Source organism: Sparus aurata, chromosome 19, assembly GCF_900880675.1.
Source record: "Sparus aurata chromosome 19, fSpaAur1.1, whole genome shotgun sequence".
NCBI lineage: Eukaryota > Metazoa > Chordata > Actinopteri > Spariformes > Sparidae > Sparus > Sparus aurata.
Window position 1 is genome coordinate 29,534,867 of NC_044205.1, and position 25,998 is coordinate 29,560,864.

General features: G+C 44.9%; 1 protein-coding gene and 1 long non-coding RNA gene across 2 annotated transcripts in view; one reads left to right on the forward strand and one right to left on the reverse strand.

Moving 5' to 3' along the window:
* Positions 1–945: 945 nt before the first annotated feature.
* LOC115570004 (uncharacterized) overlaps positions 946–25,998 on the reverse strand; it is a 33,810-nt gene continuing 8,757 nt past the window's right edge. The window contains exon 3 of the long non-coding RNA XR_003981664.1: positions 946–1,218. This is a non-coding gene — a long non-coding RNA (uncharacterized LOC115570004). The remainder of the gene's footprint in view (positions 1,219–25,998) is intronic.
* The window catches only part of dipk1c (divergent protein kinase domain 1C), a 43,105-nt gene continuing 18,214 nt past the window's right edge, over positions 1,108–25,998 (forward strand). The window contains exons 1-2 of the mRNA XM_030398163.1: positions 1,108–1,221; positions 3,288–4,455. Of these exons, the coding sequence (XP_030254023.1) occupies positions 4,231–4,455 (225 nt within the window). The 5' untranslated portion in view covers positions 1,108–1,221; positions 3,288–4,230. The remainder of the gene's footprint in view (positions 1,222–3,287; positions 4,456–25,998) is intronic.

Sequence of the window (25,998 nt, forward strand, 5' to 3'; positions counted from 1 at the left end):
AGGGGGGGGGAGAAGGGGGAGACTATCCAGTTTGAGAGGAGGAGACACACACACACACACACAGGGAGACACACACACACACACAAGGAGACACACACACACACACAAGGAGACACACACACACACACACACACACACACACACACAGGGAGAGTCTGTAGGAAAGGAAAGAGAAAGAAAAAAGCCGGGAGAGCAGCCGACTGGAGGAAGCGAGGAAGAGGAATGAGTCTGAGCTAACAAGCTGACACACACACACACACACACACTTGCGCTCTCTCTCTCTCTCTCACACACACACACACTCACACACACACACACACTGAGTTTCAGCCGGTCGGAGCGTCACACACCGGGCGAGCGCGGCAGCAGCAGCAGCAGCAGCAGCAGCAGCAGCAGCAGCAGCAGCGTGAGGAGGAACCAGCGTCGCCTGCAGGAGCTGCCTGACAGTCCAGGTTCAGGGTTTACAGAACAGCCCGGCTCCTCGTCGGGCAGTCGGTCGTCTCCTGGTGGGAAAGTCTCACAGTTCATCTCCTCGAGCATCTTCACGGACGGAGCGCTGCTGCTCCACGTCACACTTCAGACTTTCCTGAGAGTTTGTGACCAGCAGACATCAGATGATTTAGATCTGTGAGCTGCTCAGAGACTCAAACAGGATCACACACAGATTTATTATTTCTGTAACGATGAAGAAAAAGAAGTTCAGTCGTCTGGATTTTGAGGACAAACTAGCAGCGGTCCTCTGAATGATGTCAGCAGCTGCAGCAGAGTCAACAGTCTGGAGTTTGTTCAGATTCAGCAGCAGGATCACAAACATTTGGACTCTCTGAGGAGTTCATGATCAGAGAAGTTACCTGCTTCTCTGTTACACCTGCTGACTCGCCTCTGCAGGAGAAGGAGGTGGATTACAAACAGTTTAATGATTCATCCTGCACAGAAACACACAAGTTCAGCAGAACCAGACAACTGAACCCGACCCGCATGTGACCGGAGCACGAAGCATCTTTAATCTGGGACGTGGTTTCACCCTCCTGGTTCTGGATCTCTGCAGACTCACAGCTCCGACTGCTGAATCATCTTCACAGGCTGCGAGGAGTTAACTGGAACTCACAGCTGCTCCTCACATCTCAGAGACGCTCGCCGGCTCGACCCGCTGCAGCTCGTCTGGAGGATCCGTGTTCTGGAGGATCCGTGTTCTGGAGGATCCGTGTTCTGGAGGACCTGGTGAGTGAAACAGAGCAGCAGGATTATTAATCGGCACCTGTTGCGTCTGAACGACCGACTGGTTTGACTCGACTGTCATTTCACAGCTGAGCAATAATCTGGATTGTTTCTGATCCATTAAAAATAAAAGTTAAAACTTGATAATAAGCAGCAAAGTGTATTTGTGAGTGTCACTGGCAGCCCGTCACATGCCGGCGCTGCAGGACGGGTCGGCTCAGAGGTCCGATCTGCACATGAGACTGAAAAATCTACTTTTCTTACAAACAGGAACTTTAAACTGAAACAATTTCAAAGTGCTTTGTTTTCACATTCTGACTCAAAGTGTGTTTATTTTCCACTGAAACATTAAATCAGAGTGTCTCAGTTGATGCAATAAATCATAAAAAAGGCACAAAAACAAGTTAAATATGAAAAATGAAGAATTAATTTAAATTATTTATCAATTTATTCTATAAAACTGAAAGTCTGGGATTTATACAACATTTACAAACATGTAATAAAGTGTTACAATATGAGAAAAATTAGTATTTTAAGGATCAACTTGTTTTATTTTTTGGTGACATTTACATGAGACTTATTATATTATTAAAGGAGCAGTCTGTGGGTTTAATGAAGAAATGTTAATGAGCACAAAAAGATCTTCAGTCAAACTAAATAATCAAACTCTTTGATTCCACGACTGAATAAACACTCATTTTTTATTTCTACAGACTGCTCCTTTAAATTAAAGAATTCAAAACCTGAGTTTCTTTGTTAATTTTATTCTGTTAAATCCATAAAAAAGGCAGATTTATGTTACATTTTCAAACCTGCCTGAAAGTGTTAACGATGTTTAAAATGTAATTTAATGATCTTTGTACAAACTGTTTATTTCTGGTGACGTTTTAAATGAAACTATTTTAAGATTATTTTTCCTGAAACAAGCGTTTCATTGCACATTATTTGTTCATGTTCTGTCAAATATCTCAAAATCTGGAGATCATTTATATATTTTTCCTGTTTTTATTATAAATTGTCATTTTGATGATTTTTCCAAGAAAACCGACCCTGCGACATGTTGTCAGGATCAGAGGGTTAATAAATAATTTATTAATCGTTACTACTTCAAATAATGCAGAATGAGTCAGAGACAGTTTATAAAGTTTGTTTTAACTCAACAACTCTTAAAATCAACACATTTGTTAAGGGAGTCTGGTGATGTTGAGGTTGGATCAGCTGAATCAGTCGCAGGTTTGATCTCCTGCTGATCACCTTCGTGTCGACGTCTTCATGGAGGATTTCAAGTCGAGCTGCTGATGAAGCCTGTGAGTTCACATCAGCAGCAGGATGGTTTTTCTCTCCTGGGAGCCGGCTGACAGCAGCTGCGTCTCTCCGACACACATTTCCCATCAACAGGGAACAAACGCTGGTATTTTAAGAAGCAGACGATCTGCCTTCTCCTGCTTCTCTTCCCTTCAGGACAGAACGAGTTGGACTCTGTAAAAGTCTCTCTCTGTTTTCCGGTGTGGAAGCTGAGTTCATGGTTTGGATGCTTCTGACCGAGGAGCCACAACCGCACGAGGAAAATGTAATAAGAGCTAAATAACAGCATGTGTTCTGGACGTTAGAGCTGCTGCAGGAGAGGAAACACACTGAATCTTCTCTCTGTTTGTTTTCTCTTGAGATATTCAGTCCAGGATCGAGTCTACGAGCTCGAATCCCCGTTTGAGAAAACCCTGGACTGACCCTGCAAACGGAAGAGATAATTAGCTTTTTCATCGGGAACGTCGGAGGGGAAATGAGGCGAGTTTCAGAGCCGCTCTCTTCTCCTGAACCCTTGGTGAACTTTGGGGGAAACGAGAAGTTTTATTGGCGTTTCTGCAGACGAGCTGTCAGAGGACGATCAGACATCAGCTCTGCAGACTCTCAGCATCGTGAAAATCAATATGGTTTTAAAATGTTGAAGCTTCAGATGAAAGTTTGAAGAGAAAACTTTGATCTGAGTGTTTGTTTTGGTGCTGGAATAATGGAGTGTTGTGGATTGTTTCACAGATCTGACATCAGCTCTCTCTCTCTCTCTGTCACAGACATCCAGGACGTCTCTTCAGACACCAGCGGCTCGTCTTCTGACCGCAGCGCGGCGAGCGTCCACATTCTGACATCAAGGAAACTTTTCTGCATCTATTTTTCTCTCGTTAAGGAAGTCGTTCTGCAGCCGCGCCGCAGAGCGCCCGCTCTGATGGATGTTTTAGGTTTGGAATGTTTCCATCTTTCTTTTCCCAGCATCGAGACGTTTTGAGGTTTGTTCTCTTTAAATGGTTTCGTCTGAGCTCGACGGCGTGACGGCCGCACAAACTGCAGACGCCACGAGGAGGTGAGGCGAGGACGGCGAGCGCGAGCGTGTGGAGCTGGAGATGTGTGTGTGCAGCCGGTCGTCGTCCAGATGCCACACCGCGCCGCAGACACTCACATCACAGAGCGCCACGGCGACTCGGCTGAGTTATTTCCTGTTGCTCAACATTTGTTGACTCGCTGCGAGTGAAATAAATGAAGCAGTCGGACATGAAAAGACTAAATCTCAGCGCGGACAAACAACTTCTACAAATGTTTCTGGTGGAGACGCCGTCGAGCCGAGCTGGAGGTCGGACCGGTCGCCTCGGTGATGAACGTGTTGCTCTGATTGGATGATTACAGAGCGCTCTCTTCTTCTGCTCGACTATTTCTGTTGTTTTTTTTAGTTTTTTCTGGGGACACAGCCGGCAGCCCGTCACTTCATCTGGACCAGCAGAGTGAAGGGAACTCAGACACAAACGGACCTCCTGGATGTTTTTCTTCGTGGGAGAAATTCTGGTTCCTGACTGTCTTTAACACAAATTTAAATCAGAACATTTTAATCACAGACTGATTTAATGTGACATTTTAAACAATTCCTTTTTCTTGAGGCCAAACAAAAGGACCAGCCTCTCAGAACCAGCAGCTTCTGTCTTCATCAAACTGTTCTGAAGTTGTTCCCGGGCCTCCGTCACCACCATGCTGCCTGGAGGCCTGGTGTCGGGTGGAGGGGGGCGCGGCGGCGGCGGGCTCTGCCTGCTCCGGTGGCTCGGCCTCAGGCTGTGGTCCCGTCGGGGGACCCTGGTGTTCGCTCTGCTCTGGTTCGGCTCCTGGTTGTTCCTGAACGGTCTGGTTCTGGTCCACCGGAGCATCCTGTCCGACTACTGCACCGACGACAAGAGCAAGAGGATCCTGCAGAGACTGGTGAGTCAGACGGTCTGATTACAGGAGTCTGGTTCTGGTCCTCCACAGGCTCCAGACTTCTTTACACTGGCTGCACCGCCACATTACTTCATTTCTCCCAATGATAGATTTGAATTAAATTCCATATAAATGATCATAAAACAGGAATAAAGGTGCAGATTAAAGTTTGACTAAATATAAATCAGACAAAATATTGATTTTTTAGACTCATTTTTAAAAAGACTGATTCAGAGCTCAACATGGTTTAATTACACAATAAAACATTCTAATTAAACGTCTCAACACATCATGGAAATAAACAGAACAAAGTGCTGCAGGAAACACAACGTCTGCAGCCCCGTTAGTTAAGAAATGTATTTTTAAAGGCAGATTTCAAAACTGATCGATCGCAGTTAAACATTTTCACTGATCGCGTCAGTGTGACTGAAATTTATCAGGTCTGATACAATATTTCATAAAATATCTGAACTTCATCCTGTTTACAATCATCTGTGTGATCAGGAGTTAAATTGTGTCACCTGGATCAAGAGAAACAGTGCAAACAGTGTTAGTCTGGAGCCGTGTGCTGGCCTGATTGATGGTTGATTGATGATTGATTGGTTGATTGATTGGTTGGTTGATTGGTTGGTTGGTTGGTTGGTTGGTTGGTTGGTTGGTTGATTGGTTGATTGGTCGGTCGGTCGGTCGGTCGGTTGATTGGTTGGTTGGTTGATCTGACTGAACAGCAGCTGATGACAGAGTTGTTTCTGACAGCCGTCTTCTAACATCGTGTCTCTGAGTTGTTGGGTTGAAAACATTCTCGGCTCTTTTGTCTTCTTGAAGTTAAAATGATTTCACTGTCGCCTTCAGTCTCGCTTCACTTCATTTCTACATGACGAGAACAAAGACAGAAAACTCTTTGAGAGCTTTTATTTCACTCTGTTCACAACTCAGTGGAGTCAAGATCGATTTGATTTTCAAGTCTTTGGAAAGACAAGAAAGAAAACGTGGAACAACCTTCATCACTGCTCCCCTTTTCATAAAATCACCAGTTTGTGGCTGTAGCTGCTGTGTCTGTGCTGTGGATGGTTTGGGATCTCTACCTGTCGATGTCTCACCTCACTGACCTTCAGTGTTGTTCTGTTCAGGCTGATCCTCTGAACATGAGTTAACTCCAGCGGCTGCCTCAAAGGAAGGAAATCAATCTTAAGAGCAGTGATTTAGAAAACTGTCTGCGGGAATGTGAAATAATTGCAGTTCTCAGTCCGTCCGGTATCGACGCCCGTCTGTCGTCTTTCAAGCCCTCCTTCAGAATATTTATGTTGTGAGGAACAAACGCCGGCTCTCATCGACTGTTCCTGTGACTCCCGCCGCCGTTCATCAGTCAGACGCTCACAGTAAACAGGCAGGCGGGTGGAGATAAACCACCCGAGGTCAACGGCCTTAATGGCCTGCTGTCTTATCCAGCGCAGCATCTCCTGGTGCACTGTGGGTAAACACTGATAACTCCCTCTCTCTTTTAGAGCGCAGCTGCTTTCTGCTCCTTAAAAACATCTTCTGAGTTCTGATGTCTGTCTGTGAGGAGGAGAACAGGAGTGTCGTGTTTCTGTGCCTCCAGGACAACAATCAGTGTCATCACTCACGTGGTCGTTTAGAGCCAATACGCTCTGATCGAAGAGATTATCGTTCACACATCTCTGTTGGATCCTGACAACCCGTCCAGACCGGATCAGTCTCTCCAGACCGAGCCGGTTATGAGACATTTTTCAAGTTTGCTTCATGTTGTTCACTCGAGAACATTCATCAGACTTTAACAAAACTTCTCTGTTTTCACCTTCCGTACAAACAGCCGTGGGCAGAGTTCAGTGTGCTGATGAAATACAACAACCAACACTGCCGTAACTATTTAATCAACTCCCAGATTCAGTTTTCCAAAACACAGGCTGTGATGTCAGCCTCCCTCCTGACATTAATAAACCTCTCACAGATCCAAAGTGGAAACTGATAAAATCCCAAATAAACACCGAGATCCAAAGTCCACAAACAGTTTGCAGAACGCTGAACTTTCGCTGCATCCATCACATTGTTTGAAACGTTCCCCTCGTTTTCGGCTCCGGTAACATGTTGACGCAGATCAACACGAGGTTTCACGTTTCCAGAAGCTCATTTGGCTCCTCTGATGGCGGTAACGCAGCACAGATGCAGCTCTGCAGAATCACTTCAGAAACATCCACCTCACAAACAACCCTCACAGTGTGTTCTGTGACTGACAGGGCAGCAGATCACTGCGCCGGCCCGGTTCAGGCTTGTCTCCACCGCTTCAGGTGTTCTACCTGAACAAAAGTGTCTCAATCCTCGTCTTCCCGTCTCTTCCTTCCTGTCGGCTCATCAAGCCGCCTTTGAAGCTGCGAGTGTGTAGAGACAGTTTTCAGGACTGGAGGCTCTGTGGTTCATGACTGCGGAGGAGTCGAGGGAGACGTTCGGCTTTTTGTTTGCATTTACAGCCAAGCAATAAATCACGAGGAAGAAGGAAACTTTCTTCTGAAGTCCAAAACTAAATATCAAAGGAAATTACAGCAGAGTGAAGTCAACAACAGAGAAATGAAATGTAATAAACGAGCAGGTAAACTCACCCGGGCCTCGGGTTTATGAGAACCTGCTCAGGATAATTTGCTCATTTGGACTCTGCATGCACGTCGTTGACCAATCTCTGTAATTGGAACAATATGTTGAATGAGATGAGCTCTTTCTTCCTGTATCGGATCACAGCAGAGGCCGCTAACGGGAGTTTCAGTTTATACTCGGGTTTCAAAAACCTGCCAGACTGCCACATCTGGATCAGAACCATCAACAGATCGTTGGTGTGACGTCCTGACAGACTTTCACATGTTCGTCTGACGTCTTCTGATTTGTTTTGATTGACCACGAGTGGCAGAAATTATGTTGTCTAGTTGAAACGGAAGATGGCAGGATGGGTTCATCAGTCACTGCTGATGTGTCCAGGATCAGAGGACGGATCGTAGTGCTGGTTCTGATTCTTTAGATCGGTGCAGAGTCTGGTGAAAAACATGTCCTGAAAATGAGTGTTAGCGATATTCATAGTTGGATTTAGTCTTAATTTAACTGTCTTTAATTAACATTTCTGTGTTTTAACACCACAGAGACGCTCAGTCTGAACTTTTATTGTGTGCGGAGATAAAAATACACTCTTGGGAAACTCTCTGAGAGACGTTAACTCCACATGAGATCTCACTCAGCTGCAGCAGAGAGTCGCCTCACTCATGTTGACGGAGAAGACTTAGATTTGTGTTATCGCCTCGACGGTCTGCTTCAGAAACTGGTGGCGAGTTCCTGCTGACAGGAAACGTTGCGTGGCGTCACACACACCTTCACTTCCTCCACCTTCTGCTTCCACGCTGCCGCAGAATCAACAACCGCGAGGTTTCTTCTCGCATCAAAGAGCAGCAGCGTTCCCTCGTTGGTCCGCCTCGTGTCAATATTACATCACAGTTATGATGTAAAATTCTCTGTCATGTCTGTATTCTGCATCTCTTACTCATGTTCCATGTTTCATGTTTCTGAGAGAGAGATATCGATAATCATAACGTGTTTAGAAATGTTTTTTGGAGCGGTGGCTAGAAGATTTGATTGTAAATAAAGAACTTGGTTGGCAATATATTTAAAATTGACAGTCATTCATGAGAGGCATGTAAAGGCGTCAGAAGGAGTCTGGTATGTTAGCTCGCCTGGATCAGTTAATGCTGGAGCTGTTCTGATCCGACGGGAGCAGAGCTCAGAGTAGGACTCTAGTAACTTGTAGGATTAAAACTTAGATTTCTCTTCCCTCCTGTTGATGAGCCTGACTGCAGCAGTGATCCGGAGCTGACCTCCACTGTCGGGTGGTTCTCTTCTGTTCTGTTCTGTTCTGCTTATCAGTCTTCCCTCTGTAGTCGTGTTAAGTCTATTTTTCCGTCTCTGATCTGTTTGTTTCTGTTTCTCAGTGAGTGTCCGACCCCGTGTTCTCCGGTTTGTCCTGTCTGGTATTCTGTTCTTGGATTCTTCACCGACAGCTTTTGTCGCCTGTGTTTGGCTCTTTGGACTTCAGTTTTTATTTCATTAAAGCTATCTTTTTGTGTATTCAGTCTGATATTAGCTGTGGTCAAACAGCATGTTTGTCTGTAACTCACTGCCTGACTCGTATCAGAAGAATCTGAGAACTTCCTGTATCATCGGCTGTGTCACTTCCCTCAGTCTCTGCTGCAGATCCTCATCCGGCACACATGGTTTCTGCTGAAACCTTCATGTATCTGTTGATCCTCTGACTATTTATGGTCTAATAGCTGATCTGTTGCATGGTCCAACTCTGTCCCTACATGTCTCCGGCATTCCTCTGCCTATTTATGGCCCCACGCTACAACTTTATGACCTACCTCTGTTTTTTTAATGCAGTCTGGTTTGTTCCTTGAGAGCAGCAGAAACATTTTGCTTGTCAGGAATCTCAGCTGGCACATTTACTCCATGTGGCAACATGTATTTTTAAAGAATAAGAAACCCAACTTGCGTCTGTAACTGACTCTATTCTGGTTTCTCTGAGAGGAATCTGTCCTTCGGAGCTGAACTGCCAAAAATAATATGTTTCATTTCCAGAAATAAAGACTTGTGAACAACGTGAGACTTTATTTAACCTCAGAAGTGTTCATGAGTTCATTACAACCCAATCAGAATAAATGTCAGCTCAGTACGTTTCTGCAGAACAACAGATAAGTTCAAACTGAGGGTCTCTTTATGTCGCAACTTTTCGTTGGTTTAGGTTGAATTTATTTTGTCACAGTGCTGGTTTGGTTTCCTCGGGTTGGGACGCCACAAAAGGTGGTCTGAACAATCACAAGAACTGACAACAGGGCCTTGAAAATGATCTACTGTTCTTTAAGAAGTGATTTTATCTGAAGGAGAATCAGTCGTGACCTTCATAACTCCGGTCGGAGGTTTGTGGAGGTCCTGACACTCAAAACAAACACGCTGACATTTAACTGTTGATGTGTGGCGAGCTGACGAGGCCGCCGGTGTGACGGACGCTGGAGGCTGTCGGAGCGTTACAACGTGTTTGGTGTTGAAGTCAAAGTTTAACAGCTTTTCATGTTCTGACTCAGTTTTATGATCTCAGAGCTGCTGAACTCTGCAGAGTTCACACGGCTTCACCTTCTTTTCTTCTGATTTTCATCTTTGTTTCCTTTACAATTTCTCTACATTTCTAAACTTCTCCTTTATTTATTTCCTATTTATTTGATTAGAAACATCACTGCCAGCTTAAAAGTCATGAAAGAAGCATTAATCTCGGTCGTCCAGGTCCAGGTTTGTTTCCTCTGCTACAACTGTAGATGTTAGCAGATTAATGGTTTTAAAGCATGAACACGTCGTTTGACCCGGCTTGTGTGCTCACTGTAGTTCAGTTGTGTGTCAGACAGATTTACAGTCAGTCTGTGCAGATGTTGAAGTAAATCAGCTCAGACTGGAGGGAGAGTCTCAGGTAAATCTTGGATCTGTTGATCTGCAGCTGAATGTTCTGTTCACCTCTGAGTCGAGACCACCGAGCTGAGAGAAATGAAGGATCCTCTGCAGAACCACATGAGTGTTGTGTTTAATGATTGAGTCCGACAGCAGGACAGAATCCCTCTATCGATTCAGGACAAAACAGACGCAAGTTACTGTTTCATTTCCTGTGATTTGAGCCTCCGACACAAAGAGGTCTGGATCAGTTAACATAGAGGAGATGAATCATGAAAGTCATCAAGAGACGAGAAAAGAGCAGAAAATGGATTGTGTTAGAAAAGAAACGAGTCGGGAGAGAAACACAAGCTGCAGCCAAATGAGTTCCTTCATCTCTCAGCGGAACGAACGCTAAAACATTTGTTGTTCAGAAATAATCACTTGCTCTGTTCGTCAGACTCACACACAATAAATTCATGACACTAAACATTATCAATGAGAACGTTCGATTTACTTTATCAAATCTATTTTAATAGTTCTGTTGCAGCTGCAGGGACATAAACATGAACACGAGCACCGACATCAGTCTGTGTTTTGATATTTTGACAGCAGCTTTACTCCTCGAACAAGCTCCAAAGAAGAAGTCATCAATAAAGTTGTTTTGGGAGACAATGTGTAACTTTTCCTCTCAGCTTGCCGATAACTTCTTCATCTTTGCCTGGTGACTTGATTTTCATTACGTACTTAATGGAAACAATCACAACGAGAGTGTTTACATCTTTTTTTATTAACTGTGTACGAAAAAAATACGGGTCGGTTTAAGACAGCGTCTCTTCCTACATTTGGACTTTTTCAAAGAAAACACGTTTCATACTTCTATGTGTCTCGACTGTAAATTAGCAGTAGAAGTAGAGATGGTGTGTTTTCTCTCTCTGTGGTCGTCTCCCTCCAGCCGGACCACACCTCTCATAGGTTCTCGTAGTTAAACAAGATGGTTCTGTAGAGATAACTTCCTCAATTCAGCTTCAGGATTCAGACGTTTGTCGTGCACATCGTGCTCTCAGAGTCATCGACAGGATGAAAACACAAACAGGATGCTGAGTTCAAAATGTCGAGCGACGTCACGCCAGTAATAGAGCTGCTAAAGTCGCCATCACGCCGTGTCATAATAAAGTCAGGGTTCTGATTTATTTTAGTCAGAACTCATTTTCATCAGATGTGGCTCCTGTTCTCTTGCACAGAAAAGGATCAGGGCCACAGAAAAACTACTTTTACTCAGATTTCTGAACAGTTTGTTAACAGAGTACCTAATCCTTTACCGTGCTGGTCTGTAATAAACATGATATATTGCAAATGGATTAACTATAGTGCTGTATTGGAGTTCATTGTGAGTACACGCTTTATATACAATATACACAACAGTTAGAATAAAGGACACACACACACACACGTCAGCGGACCTATACGTCGTCCAGACTGATTCATCGCGGCTTCATTCCGTAGATTTAATTAGCGCAGCATCGATCACTGTCCTCTCTCCATCAGTCCGACGTGATGTGTGATAATTAAAGTGGCAGCTGGTGTAAAAGCTTTCTGTGTGTGAACGCAGAGCAGAACACAAAATGAGTGTTTAACCTTCAGTTAACTTCTCTGCTGCTCAGTCTGAAGGTGTTTAATCAGCTCAGCCTCAGGTGGATTCAACAGCAGTCTGAGTTCATCCTCACGACGTCTCCAGCTGTGTGAGCTCATCTTCTCATCATATCAGAATATATTCATAACCAGTCAGAGCAGTGGGACTCCCAGCTGACCGTTCTTTAGGCCATCGCTGGACATCTGAGACTGAACACCACCTGTAGTCTTTCAGCCGCTCTCGCTGGCTTTAAGTGGCAGCTGTTCAGCCTCGTTACTCACTGATTTCACACCTTCAGTGCTGCTTCTCTTCATTTCTACCTCCTCCATCTTCGTCCACAAACAAAACACAGCAGACAGACGAAACCAGAGCCAAATAAAACCCAACAGAGCCGGTGAAACACACTCTCAGCGCTCTCACAGAGTTGTTTCCAGAGGCAAAGCTGTAAAAGCCGCTGTACATTACCTGCTGAGCCTCATCGTGTCCGTCAGCTGTCAGACTCTGAGCTTCAGCTGCTCAAATTTCTTCCAATAACAGCTGAACACTAAAAAAGAAGCCAATCCGTCTTCTCCTGACTCACACTGCTGTCAAACTGCTGCTGTTGCCAAGCAATGACAGAGAGCCAGACTGTTAAAGTTATAATGCTTTAAATTTAGCAGCTGAGCTGAAAACCTGCCTGGTCGTAGACACAGACAGACCTGTAGAGCAAAGTATTAGAAGTAATCATGAAACAAACAGTCTCACAAAAGAAATGTGAGAAAAATAATTTGTTATTTTCCCAGAAGCACTTTTATTCTATGGCATTTCTTGTAATCTGATAGTCCTAATGTACACAATGCCTAATGGAGACACTGCACACAGCCAAAGTGGTGGTGTGTTTACCGGGGCAACTACAGCTCACAGTCCACTACATCAGCAGTATCTCTGGGCTCGTTAGGTAGAGCGGACAGGCCGGGTGGTGGAGCAGCGGCAGCAACCTGCCCAGAGACACTAGCCGTTTTTAGACAGAGCACCAAGCCGGCAATTTGCCCGTCCTTTTGGCGGCTCGGTCCGCGGTTTTAGACAGAAGGCGGTATATTGGGGGTCTGTTGTGGTCCGCTGATTTTCCTCCTCGGAGGGAACACTTATTTCCTCCTCGCCTGCTATCTAAAAACGAGGCGGCAATGTGCCGGCCTCTGCGTGAGGTGGGCGGAGGTGTGGATGACCTGCACTGTTGTGCGACCCACAGCCGGGGAGTTTTAAAACCAGGAAACAGCTGATCACAGCAGTCAGTCCATCACTTCATCCACGGACATTAAGATGAACAACTGGACAGCCGCTGAGATCCAGGAGATGCAGCGTCTCCTCGGTCTCTGTAGCTGTTTGGTTGTGTTAGCTTGTTGTTGTAGCAGCAAGCTAGGAACGGTCGCTACTTTCAAATTAAAAGCCCCCCGCTAAGAACCCAGTTCTAAACTCCAATGGGGTGCAATGTAAAGCTCTTATTTTGAAGACAAATGTGTTGTCACTGTTCACAGCCCAACTTCCTGCTTCACGTCACGTCACGTGTTTACGCCTACCTCAGAGGGCTTTTGGAAAAGGAGGAATATTACACCTCCGTTTTAGAAAGACAGGCCGGCACATTGCCGCCCTTACCTTGGAGCAAATGTGCCGCCTTTTCTATCTAAAAAGGACTACTGTTGTAATACTGTCATGAACTTCTGGTGTAAACTCACAAATGTCCCTCAGATTCTCCTCAAAGCTTCCAGAAACACAGATGTATTGTTAGCGTACCATGATAAGTTAGCAAGTAGTTAGATGGTGTTTTGCTAACATTAGCTAACATGTGACCATACACAGTGCGACTGTAACCAGTCATCGGTATCTTTGGTCATGGTGCTGATGTTCAGTCTCCTCCACTCTTTACATCAGACAACATTAGTTTTGGTTTTGGGGACAGAATAAACAAAATGTCTTCCACGCGGTCAGCGTGTCGAGGTTCTGGTCCCCCAGCAACATCCAGCACTTAGCACATACAAGTTTAACAGGAAATGGGAAGCTGACTGGTTCAGACCTGTACCAAGCTCGCTCAACTGTTACTGGAGCACAGAGTGAAGATCGGCGGGTCAGTGGACTTAATGATACCTGACTACCTGTACTTTTATCAGTTTTCTCCTGTTCTGCCTGCAGCTGTTATCAGTACAAAGAGTCTAAATACCTCCGTGGATTGTTCATCTGTATTCAGCCACATCTGCTGCATGGCCAGAAAAAGAAAGGGAGGGAGGACAGAAGGTCAGAGAGGACAGATAAGAGGAGAGACACTTAAAAGAGAGCGCGGCGGTGTTTGAGATGAGCGCTGCATACCAACGAGGAGGCCTGCAGGGTCAGAGCGCCTCCACAACGTCAACAAGACGTCTCTGCCATTCTCTCTGAAGACTCCACTGACCCCAGAACAGTCTCTAACGACGACGACGGCTCTGAGCTGAACGACGTGTCGCACTTAGATCAGGCTGGAAAATATGCTCCATAACAAGCTTTTTAATCTTCAGTTCCTCATTAAAGCAGCACTGCGAAGACTTTCAGAGTAAGAGAAGTTTTGGAGACGTGGTATTGACTCAGATTCTGCTCATTAATCTCATTGTTCTAAATACGACCCAGAACATAAAACAGCTTTATTTCCAGCACATCCAGATTCTCGTTATCTGAAGTTTGTCATGAATATTTAACTGTTTTGTGAAGAAAAAAAAAATCATATTCTGTATTTTGTCCTGCAGAAGTTGAATATGTCCTGTACAACTGCTAACATCAGTTAACTCTTCTGGATGTAAAAATTCTACTTATTTTTAAACTTACAATGGAAATGCTGTAGACCATCTGACCTCCTCTGGCTTATAAAACTTTCCCGTCTCTTAGTATTGTGTTTTGTGAAGATTGTGAATGTTTAGATCTTTGTTATATATTGGTGAGATGTGTTACGTTACGTCATCCAACAATAAACAATAAACACGGTAAGGAATAGAAATATATTTACATCTTTACAAAAAAGAAATTGAAGGTAACTAAATGTGAGGAGGATAAAAATGGCAACGTTTGGATTTTTATCAGTAAATATCTGATAAAATGAAAAAGTTATCAGGATTTGATGAGAAACTTTCTGTAGTCGACAGTTTGATTCTTGGTGCATAAACATTGTAATCAAACCAAAGTCGAGGAGGGAAGTAACGTAGAATAAATACTTTAAAATATCTGGCGTCATCACGCTGCTTTCCCACCATCAGCAGACTGATGTGGACCAATCAGAGCACATCACGCACGGCAGACGCAGCGAGACGAGACAAAGACGTAAAAGCCGTAAGAAGGCGTAAACAGACAGAGAGGGAGACTGGAATGTGGAGAAAAGGCGTGTTAGTGTCTCGTATCTGCAGAGAGTTTCTGATTTTCTCTCTTTGTTGCTGCTCGGGACGCTTTACCAACCCAACATGTGTCTATGTGACGTCCTGGGAATGAGACTCAACAATCAACTGTCTTTGTGGTGCGTTCAGGAACAGCTGGGACAAATCCTACTGATTCTACCTTTAACTTTAATAGTCTTTGAGTTCTATTAATATGACGTGAGCTTCAGTTAGCTTTGAGCACAAATGTCCTTCAGAGGGAGACTTTTTACTCTGATACTCTGAGTACATGTCAGAGCCTGTAATCTATTACTTTACTGGAGTAAACAAGCTGAACCAGTACTTCTACTTTTACCAGAGTCTGTTTTTACACGAGTTCCTGAACTTCTACAAGGCTTGTGTTGCATTTGTGTGTGTTTATATTTTTGCATCAGTGTCGTAGATCAGAATCAGCTCATGGTTGTAACGGTTGAATGTCACCATGAGTGGAAACTTGAGCTTTATGTTAACAACAGAGCAGATAGATCAGCCTTTAGTCTGGAGTCACTGAAGGTGTGTGTGTGTGTGTGTGTGTGCGTGTGTGTGTGTGTGTGCGTGTGTGTGTGTCTACATTTGCATGCTTCCTCACGCTCTCTTGAAGCTGAGAAGCAGCAGTGTCTTTGTGAGGGTGAATCTGAGTTTTGACAGGCTTTACTGCCTGCAGCCAAAACAACTCGGCACAAAGCAGCTTCGCTCTCTAACTGTATCAAACTATTATACGGCTGGTGAAACATTCACGCTCGCTGTCGGACGCTAAAACAACAAACTGCAGCCGACTGAATGAGTGCGATGATGAGCGGCTCTGTGGGAGGTACGGTCGTGTTTTTAGAAGGAACATCTTTCAGTTATTTAAAACCGCCTCTCTAAACATAATTGTAATGTTCCTGTTTCTTTAAGGACATTTAAAAACGACACCGATGTTATTTTAATGTCTTGACTCACACATTTTCGATCATATCCGATTTCAGTTAATTACTTCAACAAGCATAATCAGAAGTGTCTCTGGTGATGCATTCAAGGACGCTCCGAAAAAAGCAATTTCAGAAAAAAACAGCAAGTCAAGAGAGGTGAATAATGTGAGTCTGATCTGAAGGTTTCTGTTCAGGAACTGCATTAGCTTCCACAAAGTCGTTACTAATGTTTCAGGGTTTCTTGAAAACAAACGACAGCATGAAAAAATTAAAGGACGTCTGAGAACGAGATGAAACATAACGAGGAGAAAACTTTAAATCATCACCTCGTCTGTGAACATTTGTTTCTGAGTCACAAGATAAATCACCTTTTTTTAATCCTACAAGATACAAAGTCATCTCTGAGCTCTGCTCCCGTCTGTAAACGGCTCCGGATCAGAACCTGATGAGACTCCAGGTGTTTATTCCTCCAGAGGTTCAGGATCTAATCCAGACTCGCTCTGTCGGATGTAAGTTATCTGTAATTTAGTAGCCGGTTAAATGTGAGTGACACGACAGGCTGATCGATGTGTTTTTGTAGTTTCTTAAAGGTCCAATTTGAAAGAGAAGTTGATTCTTGAGTCTCAGTACCAACTGGGATGGTCGGTCAGGACGGTCTCCGGCCCAAAGCATCAGGATTTGTTGGGAATGAGACTCAAAAATCGACTTTTCTTTCAAATACGTCCTTTAACATCGCAAAGTACCTGAAGCCCTTGTTCACTTGAATGTCTCCTTTTGGGAAGATAACATCTGAACCAACACGCAGACCAACATTACTGGACTCACAACACCACACACACTGATTCTGTGGATATAAACAGTGTTATTTTGTTCCTGTAGCCTGCAGACATGTTCCTTTAATCACTGTTATTATGTCTTTTCTTGGTTCAGAGATGAGGTGACGCCTGCAGGGAGGACATGGCAGCTGATGAGTACTCCACAAAATTGATGTGATTTATTATCTGCGCGTTGCTCCAGTCGTTCTCATGCGGGCTTGTTTGGCGGCAGACAGTTTGGTTTTATTAGATTTACTTTACTTTTCTGACACTGCGGCACGCTGCCACTGTGAGGACTGTGGAAGTTTGTGCCTTCAGGATGATGATCGGCGTCTGAGTGAGTTTCAACATGTTGTCTGATGGCATTTCAGTTCCATCACTGAGACTGAGAGAGACTCTGACTTCTGATCCTCTCCGTCACGTGTCACTGGCGGCGTCACGCTTCAACGGATGACTGACTTATCTGTCAGAGTTGGCGGCAGCGTTCAGGTTCTTAACGTGTGCAGTCTGATCACAGTTCACGCAGCAGTGAGTGCCACAAGAATGGTTTGGACCCCACAGACGAGACAGTGAAGGAGTGTTGGCTTTACAAAAACAACAGAAAATAAAGCAACAATCAAAGAAATTGCAACTGTTTGCTGTGAGCATTGATGGTGACTGACATGATTATTGGATAAAATTAAAAGCTTTAAGGTTTTTAACCCTCTGAGGTTGATTAACGCGCCGGCGCGTCCAAATCACATGACCAATTTAAGATGACATAGCAGCGAGACGGAGACTCAGCGACTCTCGGTTCCGACTTATATTTTGGTGCGGCCTTCAAACTACATGCCAGTTTTTAAATTGTATTGATAGGCCAAGTAAAACCAGACTTATGATAAATAACGTACACCACGCCTTTTTCACCTCGCGTTTCCTGCACGTTTGGTGCAGGAAGAAACGATAAAAACGGGCTTCTCATAAAAGTGTCCGCAAGCAGGAAGTGTTTGCAAGCAAAAAAAAACTGTGCTACCCCCTTTCCTATTGGTGGAAAAAGGCACCACACCAACCAATCACAAAATTATATGGCAAACTATGTGATTTGGTTGCTGAGGAACAGGGGAAGTTGTGGGAGGGACAGCGACAGTGACGGTGATAGAGACAGAGAGTTTTAAGAGTGGGGGAGAGTTGTGACAGCGTGTTTGGAGTGTATAGTTGGTGTGTTATGTAGTGTTTGGTGTAGTGTAGTGGTTTTTTTTGTTTAATGAGTCGGAACAATGAGGACTGCTGAATGTGGAGCAGCTCTTCCCTGCAGATGAGACAGAAGTAACGAGGCAAAATTCAATCGATCAACAATTTGGGACTTTTTAAAATCAATTAGTCAGTTTTCAAACATTCTGTTTCTCAGCTGTGAGGATTTGCTGCTTTTCTCTGTGGTCTCAGACAGAAGAAGCCCTTTGAAGACGCCACCTTCTGCTTTAGGAAGTTCTGTTGGACATCTGACTTTGTTTCACCATGGAGGGGCTTAAAAACGCTTTGAAAAACAAAAAGACTTTGATGAAATTGTACTAACTTGTAGATACAAACCACCAAAATACACTTGTTCTTTCCACCAGGATCCAGCATTATTCTCTGAGAAACAAACATGTGAAAAACAGTCAGTGGGGTCTATTCTGGGCCAGGTAGCCTAATCGTCTATCGCAACTAACAAGCTGAACAACCGACAAACCAACCAACCAATAATTAAATCATAACCTTTGCAAAAGTAACCTACCCTTACATCTCGTATTTTCTGGTAACAGGGTTGCAGGTGCATCACCTCCACACATCAGGCGTGTTGTAAAAGACGGCGAGCTGTGATTGGTTGCAGCTGATTCACATTGAATGTGCGAGCTGCTGTTTATCTGCTGACAGATGAGCGCGCTCGCCCACCAACCGGCCACGCGTGTTTACTGCTTCATTAAGTCAGCAGCCGTAAAGTACAGTCACCTGCTCGTCGGCTCGTTAGGGAGGCTAACGGCTGCCAAAACGCTCGGTGCAGCGTTAATGTGCGTGAAACGGTGTGTACTTTAATGTGAACGAGTGTGTTGTGGGTGTTCATCAGGCTGAGCTGTGGCCTGCGACTGTGAACTCACCAGCTGTGAGTTCAGCCTACACTTCCAGTGAACTGACCTCAGGGTCAACTGGTCCACCCACGCCGTGTGTGTGTGTGTGTGTGTGTGTGTGTGTGTGTGTGTGTGTGTGTGTGTGTGTGTGTGTGTGTGTGTGTGTGTGTGTGTGTGCAGATACTCAGCGTACATGCAGTGGTGAATACGAGCCTTTCAGCCCACACACTATTGAAAAAAAATCACACTATTGTTCTGGTGGCTTTCAGCCTGCTCAGCACAACAAGAGGACGTATGGAGTGTTGATTTACACTGCGGGCTCATGGGAATATTGTACATTACTGCACTTGACCTCTGACCTCCTGTCACCAGTGATAAATTACCCACCGTCGCCTGTTTAAGCTCTGAGCGTGACGGTGATGTTTTTTCATTAATCCACATGAGAAACTTCCTTTGGTTTGTGGTTCTGTTCTCACATCATCTCAGATGTTTCCAACAAAGTTCCAGCAGAGAAATCCTCCAGTGTCCTCGAGGTGACGCTGAGTTTCATCTGCTCGTCTGTCTGTAACTTCAGGAGAGTCAGAGAGGAAGGAAGTCTGAGAACCAGACCCAACAGAACCAGAAGAACACTGCAGAACATTAGAGAGTTGAGGTGAAGCTCTGAGTGAAGTCAGCACTCAGCAGAGACTCTGGTTCTGGTTCTGGTTCTCTGTCTCCTCTCTGTAACGTTACGTTCATGAAGTAAAGTCCATTTCCCCTCCAGCTCCAGTCAGCAGTCAACAGAACAGAACAGAACCACCCGACAGTGGAGGTCAGCTCCGGATCACTGCTGCAGTCAGGCTCATCAACGGGAGTGAAGAGAAATCACCTTTTGAATCCCACAACTCACAAAGTCCTCTGTGTCAGGAGGAGGAGAGGAGGACTTTATATCCTCAGGAGGAGGAGAGGAGGACTTTATATCCTCAGGAGGAGGAGAGGAGGACTTTATATCATCAGGAGGAGGAGAGGAGGACTTTATATCATCAGGAGGAGGAGAGGAGGACTTTATATCACCAGGAGGAGGAGAGGAGGACTTTATATCATCAGGAGGAGGAGAGGAGGACTTTATATCCCCAGGAGGAGGAGAGGAGGACTTTATATCACCAGGAGGAGGAGAGGAGGACTTTATAACCTCAGGAGGAGGAGAGGAGGACTTTATATCATCAGGAGGAGGAGAGGAGGACTTTATATCCTCAGGAGGAGGAGAGGAGGACTTTATATCATCAGGAGGAGGAGAGGAGGACTTTATATCCTCAGGAGGAGGAGAGGAGGACTTTATATCATCAGGAGGAGGAGAGGAGGACTTTATATCATCAGGAGGAGGAGGAGAGGACTTTATATCCTCAGGAGGAGGAGAGGAGGACTTTATATCATCAGGAGGAGGAGAGGAGGACTTTATATCCTCAGGAGGAGGAGAGGAGGACTTTATATCCTCAGGAGGAGGAGAGGAGGACTTTATATCCTCAAGAGGAGAGGAGGACTTTAAATCCTCAGGAGGAGGAGAGGAGGACTTTATATCATCAGGAGGAGGAGAGGAGGACTTTATATCCTCAGGAGGAGGAGAGGAGGACTTTATATCCTCAGGAGGAGGAGAGGACTTTATATCATCAGGAGGAGGAGAGGAGGACTTTATATCATCAGGAGGAGGAGAGGAAGACTTTATATCATCAGGAGGAGGAGAGGAGGACTTTATATCATCAGGAGGAGGAGAGGAGGACTTTATATCATCAGGAGGAGGAGAGGAGGACTTTATATCCTCAGGAGGAGGAGAGGAAGACTTTATATCATCAGGAGGAGGAGAGGAAGACTTTATATCATCAGGAGGAGGAGAGGAGGACTTTATATCATCAGGAGGAGGAGAGGAGGACTTTATATCCCCAGGAGGAGGAGAGGAGGACTTTATATCACCAGGAGGAGGAGAGGAGGACTTTATAACCTCAGGAGGAGGAGAGGAGGACTTTATATCATCAGGAGGAGGAGAGGAGGACTTTATATCCTCAGGAGGAGGAGAGGAGGACTTTATATCATCAGGAGGAGGAGAGGAGGACTTTATATCCTCAGGAGGAGGAGAGGAGGACTTTATATCATCAGGAGGAGGAGAGGAGGACTTTATATCATCAGGAGGAGGAGGAGAGGACTTTATATCCTCAGGAGGAGGAGAGGAGGACTTTATATCCTCAGGAGGAGGAGAGGAGGACTTTATATCCTCAGGAGGAGGAGAGGAGGACTTTATATCATCAGGAGGAGGAGAGGAGGACTTTATATCATCAGGAGGAGGAGAGGAGGACGTTATATCATCAGGAGGAGGAGAGGAGGACTTTATATCATCAGGAGGAGGAGAGGAGGACTTTATATCCTCAGGAGGAGGAGAGGAGGACTTTATATCATCAGTAGGAGGAGAGGAGGACTTTATATCCTCAGGAGGAGGAGAGGAGGACTTTATATCATCAGGAGGAGGAGAGGAGGACGTTATATCATCAGGAGGAGGAGAGGAGGACTTTATATCATCAGGAGGAGGAGAGGAGGACTTTATATCCTCAGGAGGAGAGGAGGACTTTATATCATCAGGAGGAGAGGAGGACTTTATATCATCAGGAGGAGAGGAGGACTTTATATCATCAGGAGGAGGAGAGGAGGACTTTATATCATCAGGAGGAGGAGAGGAGGACTTTATATCATCAGGAGGAGGAGAGGAGGACTTTATATCATCAGGAGGAGGAGAGGAGGACTTTATATCATCAGGAGGAGGAGAGGAGGACTTTATATCCTCAGGAGGAGGAGAGGAGGACTTTATATCCTCAGGAGGAGAGGAGGACTTTATATCATCAGGAGGAGGAGAGGAGGACTTTATATCATCAGGAGGAGGAGAGGAGGACTTTATATCATCAGGAGGAGGAGAGGAGGACTTTATATCATCAGGAGGAGGAGAGGAGGACTTTATATCATCAGGAGGAGGAGAGGAGGACTTTATATCCTCAGGAGGAGGAGAGGAGGACTTTATATCCTCAGGAGGAGAGGAGGACTTTATATCATCAGGAGGAGAGGAGGACTTTATATCATCAGGAGGAGAGGAGGACTTATATCATCAGGAGGAGGAGAGGAGGACTTTCTATCATCAGGAGGAGGAGAGGAGGACTTTATATCATCAGGAGGAGGAGAGGAGGACTTTATATCCTCAGGAGGAGAGGAGGACTTTCTATCATCAGGAGGAGGAGAGGAGGACTTTATATCATCAGGAGGAGGAGAGGAGGACTTTATATCCTCAGGAGGAGAGGAGGACTTTATATCATCAGGAGGAGGAGAGGAGGACTTTATATCATCAGGAGGAGGAGAGGAGGACTTTCTATCATCAGGAGGAGGAGAGGAGGACTTTATATCATCAGGAGGAGGAGAGGAGGACTTTATATCATCAGGAGGAGGAGAGGAGGACTTTATATCATCAGGAGGAGGAGAGGAGGACTTTATATCATCAGGAGGAGAGGAGGACTTTATATCATCAGGAGGAGGAGAGGAGGACTTTCTATCATCAGGAGGAGGAGAGGAGGACTTTCTATCATCAGGAGGAGGAGAGGAGGACTTTATATCCTCAGGAGGAGAGGAGGACTTTATATCATCAGGAGGAGAGGAGGACTTTATATCATCAGGAGGAGGAGAGGAGGACTTTATATCATCAGGAGGAGGAGAGGAGGACTTTATATCATCAGGAGGAGGAGAGGAGGACTTTATATCATCAGGAGGAGGAGAGGAGGACTTTATATCCTCAGGAGGAGGAGAGGAGGACTTTATATCCTCAGGAGGAGAGGAGGACTTTATATCATCAGGAGGAGAGGAGGACTTTATATCATCAGGAGGAGAGGAGGACTTTATATCATCAGGAGGAGGAGAGGAGGACTTTCTATCATCAGGAGGAGGAGAGGAGGACTTTATATCATCAGGAGGAGGAGAGGAGGACTTTCTATCATCAGGAGGAGGAGAGGAGGACTTTATATCATCAGGAGGAGGAGAGGAGGACTTTATATCCTCAGGAGGAGAGGAGGACTTTCTATCATCAGGAGGAGGAGAGGAGGACTTTATATCCTCAGGAGGAGAGGAGGACTTTATATCATCAGGAGGAGGAGAGGAGGACTTTATATCATCAGGAGGAGGAGAGGAGGACTTTCTATCATCAGGAGGAGGAGAGGAGGACTTTATATCATCAGGAGAAGGAGAGGAGGACTTTATATCATCAGGAGGAGAGGAGGACTTTATATCATCAGGAGAAGGAGAGGAGGACTTTATATCCTCAGGAGGAGGAGGAGAGGAGGACTTTATATCATCAGGAGGAGAGGAGGACTTTATATCCTCAGGAGGAGGAGAAGAGGACTTTATATCATCAGGAGGAGAGGAGGACTTTATATCATCAGGAGGAGGAGAGGAGGACTTTATATCATCAGGAGGGAGAGGAGGACTTTATATAGGGAGGGACTTATCATCAGGAGGAGAGGAGGACTTTATATCATCAGGAGGAGAGGAGGACTTTATATCATCAGGAGGAGAGGAGGACTTTATATCCTCAGGAGGAGGAGAGGAGGACTTTATATCATCAGGAGGAGAGGAGGACTTTATATCATCAGGAGGAGGAGAGGAGGACTTTATATTATCAGGAGGAGGAGAGGAGGACTTTATATCATCAGGAGGAGAGGAGGACTTTATATCCTCAGGAGGAGGAGAGGAGGACTTTATATCATCAGGAGGAGGAGAGGAGGACTTTATATCATCAGGAGGAGGAGAGGAGGACTTTATATCATCAGGAGGAGGAGAGGAGGACTTTATATCATCAGGAGGAGAGGAGGACTTTATATCATCAGGAGGAGGAGAGGAGGACTTTATATCATCAGGAGGAGGAGAGGAGGACTTTATATCATCAGGAGGAGAGGAGGACTTTATATCATCAGGAGGAGGAGAGGAGGACTTTACTATCATCAGGAGGAGAGGATGAGTGTTAGAATAAAACGCTTCCTGCTCTCTCAGAGAATGTGTTTAATTTGTTCCAATAGTTTCCAGGAAAATGCTTCAGGCTGCTTCTGACAAACATTTAAAACGTCGGCGAGTTCAGACAGAAAACCTTCAGTAGATTTCTCTCTCTCTCTCTCTCTCTCTGCTGTGGTGCTCGCTCGGCCACCAGAGGCCTTTGGGCTGAATACACACAGGAATGTCATTAAGGCGTTTAAATGTTCCTTGTGTGTTCGGGCTTTACCATTATGGAATGTAATGGTGAGAAGAGAACGACAAAGAGCCTTTCACTGCGAGCGAGCCGTCTCAGCTTTCTGCTGCCGCTCGCTGAGGACAGACTTCACATCAAACACACGACATGTTGAAGTACTGCAGTCATATCAGACTGGAGCACAAGTCAGGAAGGATTAGCAGTACATGTACCTTAAAGTGTTTTAGATTTAGATGAGGTGGACAAGAGAATAAAGGAAGGGCAAGAGGACAGAGAGGAAATAAAGAAAAGAGAGAGAGAAAAGAAGGGAAGGAGGAAGGACTGTATGAGGATTAAAAGAAAAAGAAGAAGGAAAACATTAAACTAAAGAATGAAAAGGAGACCGAAAGAAAGAAACAAGAACAAGAAATGAAGCGAACGAGTTGAAGTGGGTGAAAGTTTGAGGATAATAAAACGACAGGTGGAAACAAGAGAAACAGAAAGTCAGAAAATACTTTCTGGATGAGGAAAAGTAAAAATGTCTTTGTAAGAAAAGCAAACCAGGATTGATATTTCAGAGTATTTGTTCCCTCTGCAGCCACGTTGCAGTTTGGCAGACAGAACCGAAGTTCATTAGCAGATCTTAATGTTTCAGTCTGGAGCTCGTTTGCTTCCTGGATCCATTTGTTTCTGTCGTAAGCTCGGAGGAGACTCGGCCAAATAAACACTCTGCTGTTTGCTGGCATCAATCATGGTGAGATTCAGATGACAGAGACTGACAGACGCTTAACTGAACCCACGTATCTCATCTGGACTCTTCATCAGAACCACCCTGGCAGACGGACCGGGTTCACTCTCAGCCCTGGAAGCTTCTTTAACAGCCACCGGGTGAACGTGAACATCTGTAAACACGCAGACACACACCTGCTGTCTCACATCAGGAGCTGGACTCTGAGATCCACGTCTGGATGGACGACGGGCCAACAACCGGTCCCAGAAACCAGAAGGTCCGCATCCAAATCTCCACCGTCTGGACCTGCAGACTGAGTCCTGCTGCCGAGGCCTGAAGACTGCAGTCACAACATCTATCTGATGTCATGATGTGGTTACATTTCATTTCTGGCCTGAATGATTCACTAAACGTTTCAAGATAATTAAGACAGTGAAGTCTGCTGAAGTCTGCACAAAGTCCTCTTGGTTCCCTGTGGACCGGATCAATTGTGGGTTTGAACAGCCGTCAAGACTCCCGGACTTCCCCGCCAAGTCCACGAGTCTCCAAGTGTGGTGAAGTCCAGATATTTGAAGAAATGCAGCCACATGTAAACTAGATCAACAATCAGAGAGGAATGAGTATGAGCTGGACTCCTCTGAGATTTAACTCTCCGTCACGATGCTGTTTTCTTGTACAAACTCAGCAGGACAAAGACAAAAAGGATTTGTAGCTTTGCTCATTCTGAACGTTGCAGCATTTTCCAGAACAACTTTAGTATCTGCAGACAGCAGAAGTCTCCATGCAGCTCGTCTCCAGAAGAACCGAGGTCACAAACTTCAACACTTTATAATCTGAAATCTTCAAAAACCAAATCAAACATCGAACGAATCTCAATCAGACGATAATGAACGAAGCTGGAGAAAGAAAAACAGTTTGTCCGTCTGCTTCAGTCACAACGTGTTGTTAGCTTCAGGCTAATCTGTCGAATCTGTTATCGTCTTCTTTATTATTCAAACACTTCAAAATTCAAGATGCCAGAAAAAAAACATCTGCAGTTTTTTTTGCATCTTCTTGGATGATGAATCTCAGAAACAATAATGCAGCAAATAAGGACATGAACAGTTTTTGTTCTTCTCATAAACAAGACAAAATCTTTGTTTAGTCTGAACTGTTTCACACACGTTTCCACCCCAACATGAAAACTACTGAAGTCTGTAAAAATAGACATATTGATGTTATTTCAGTCCAGCGCAACAAATTAAATACCGTGTGCAAATGCATGCGTTTATCTTCCCTT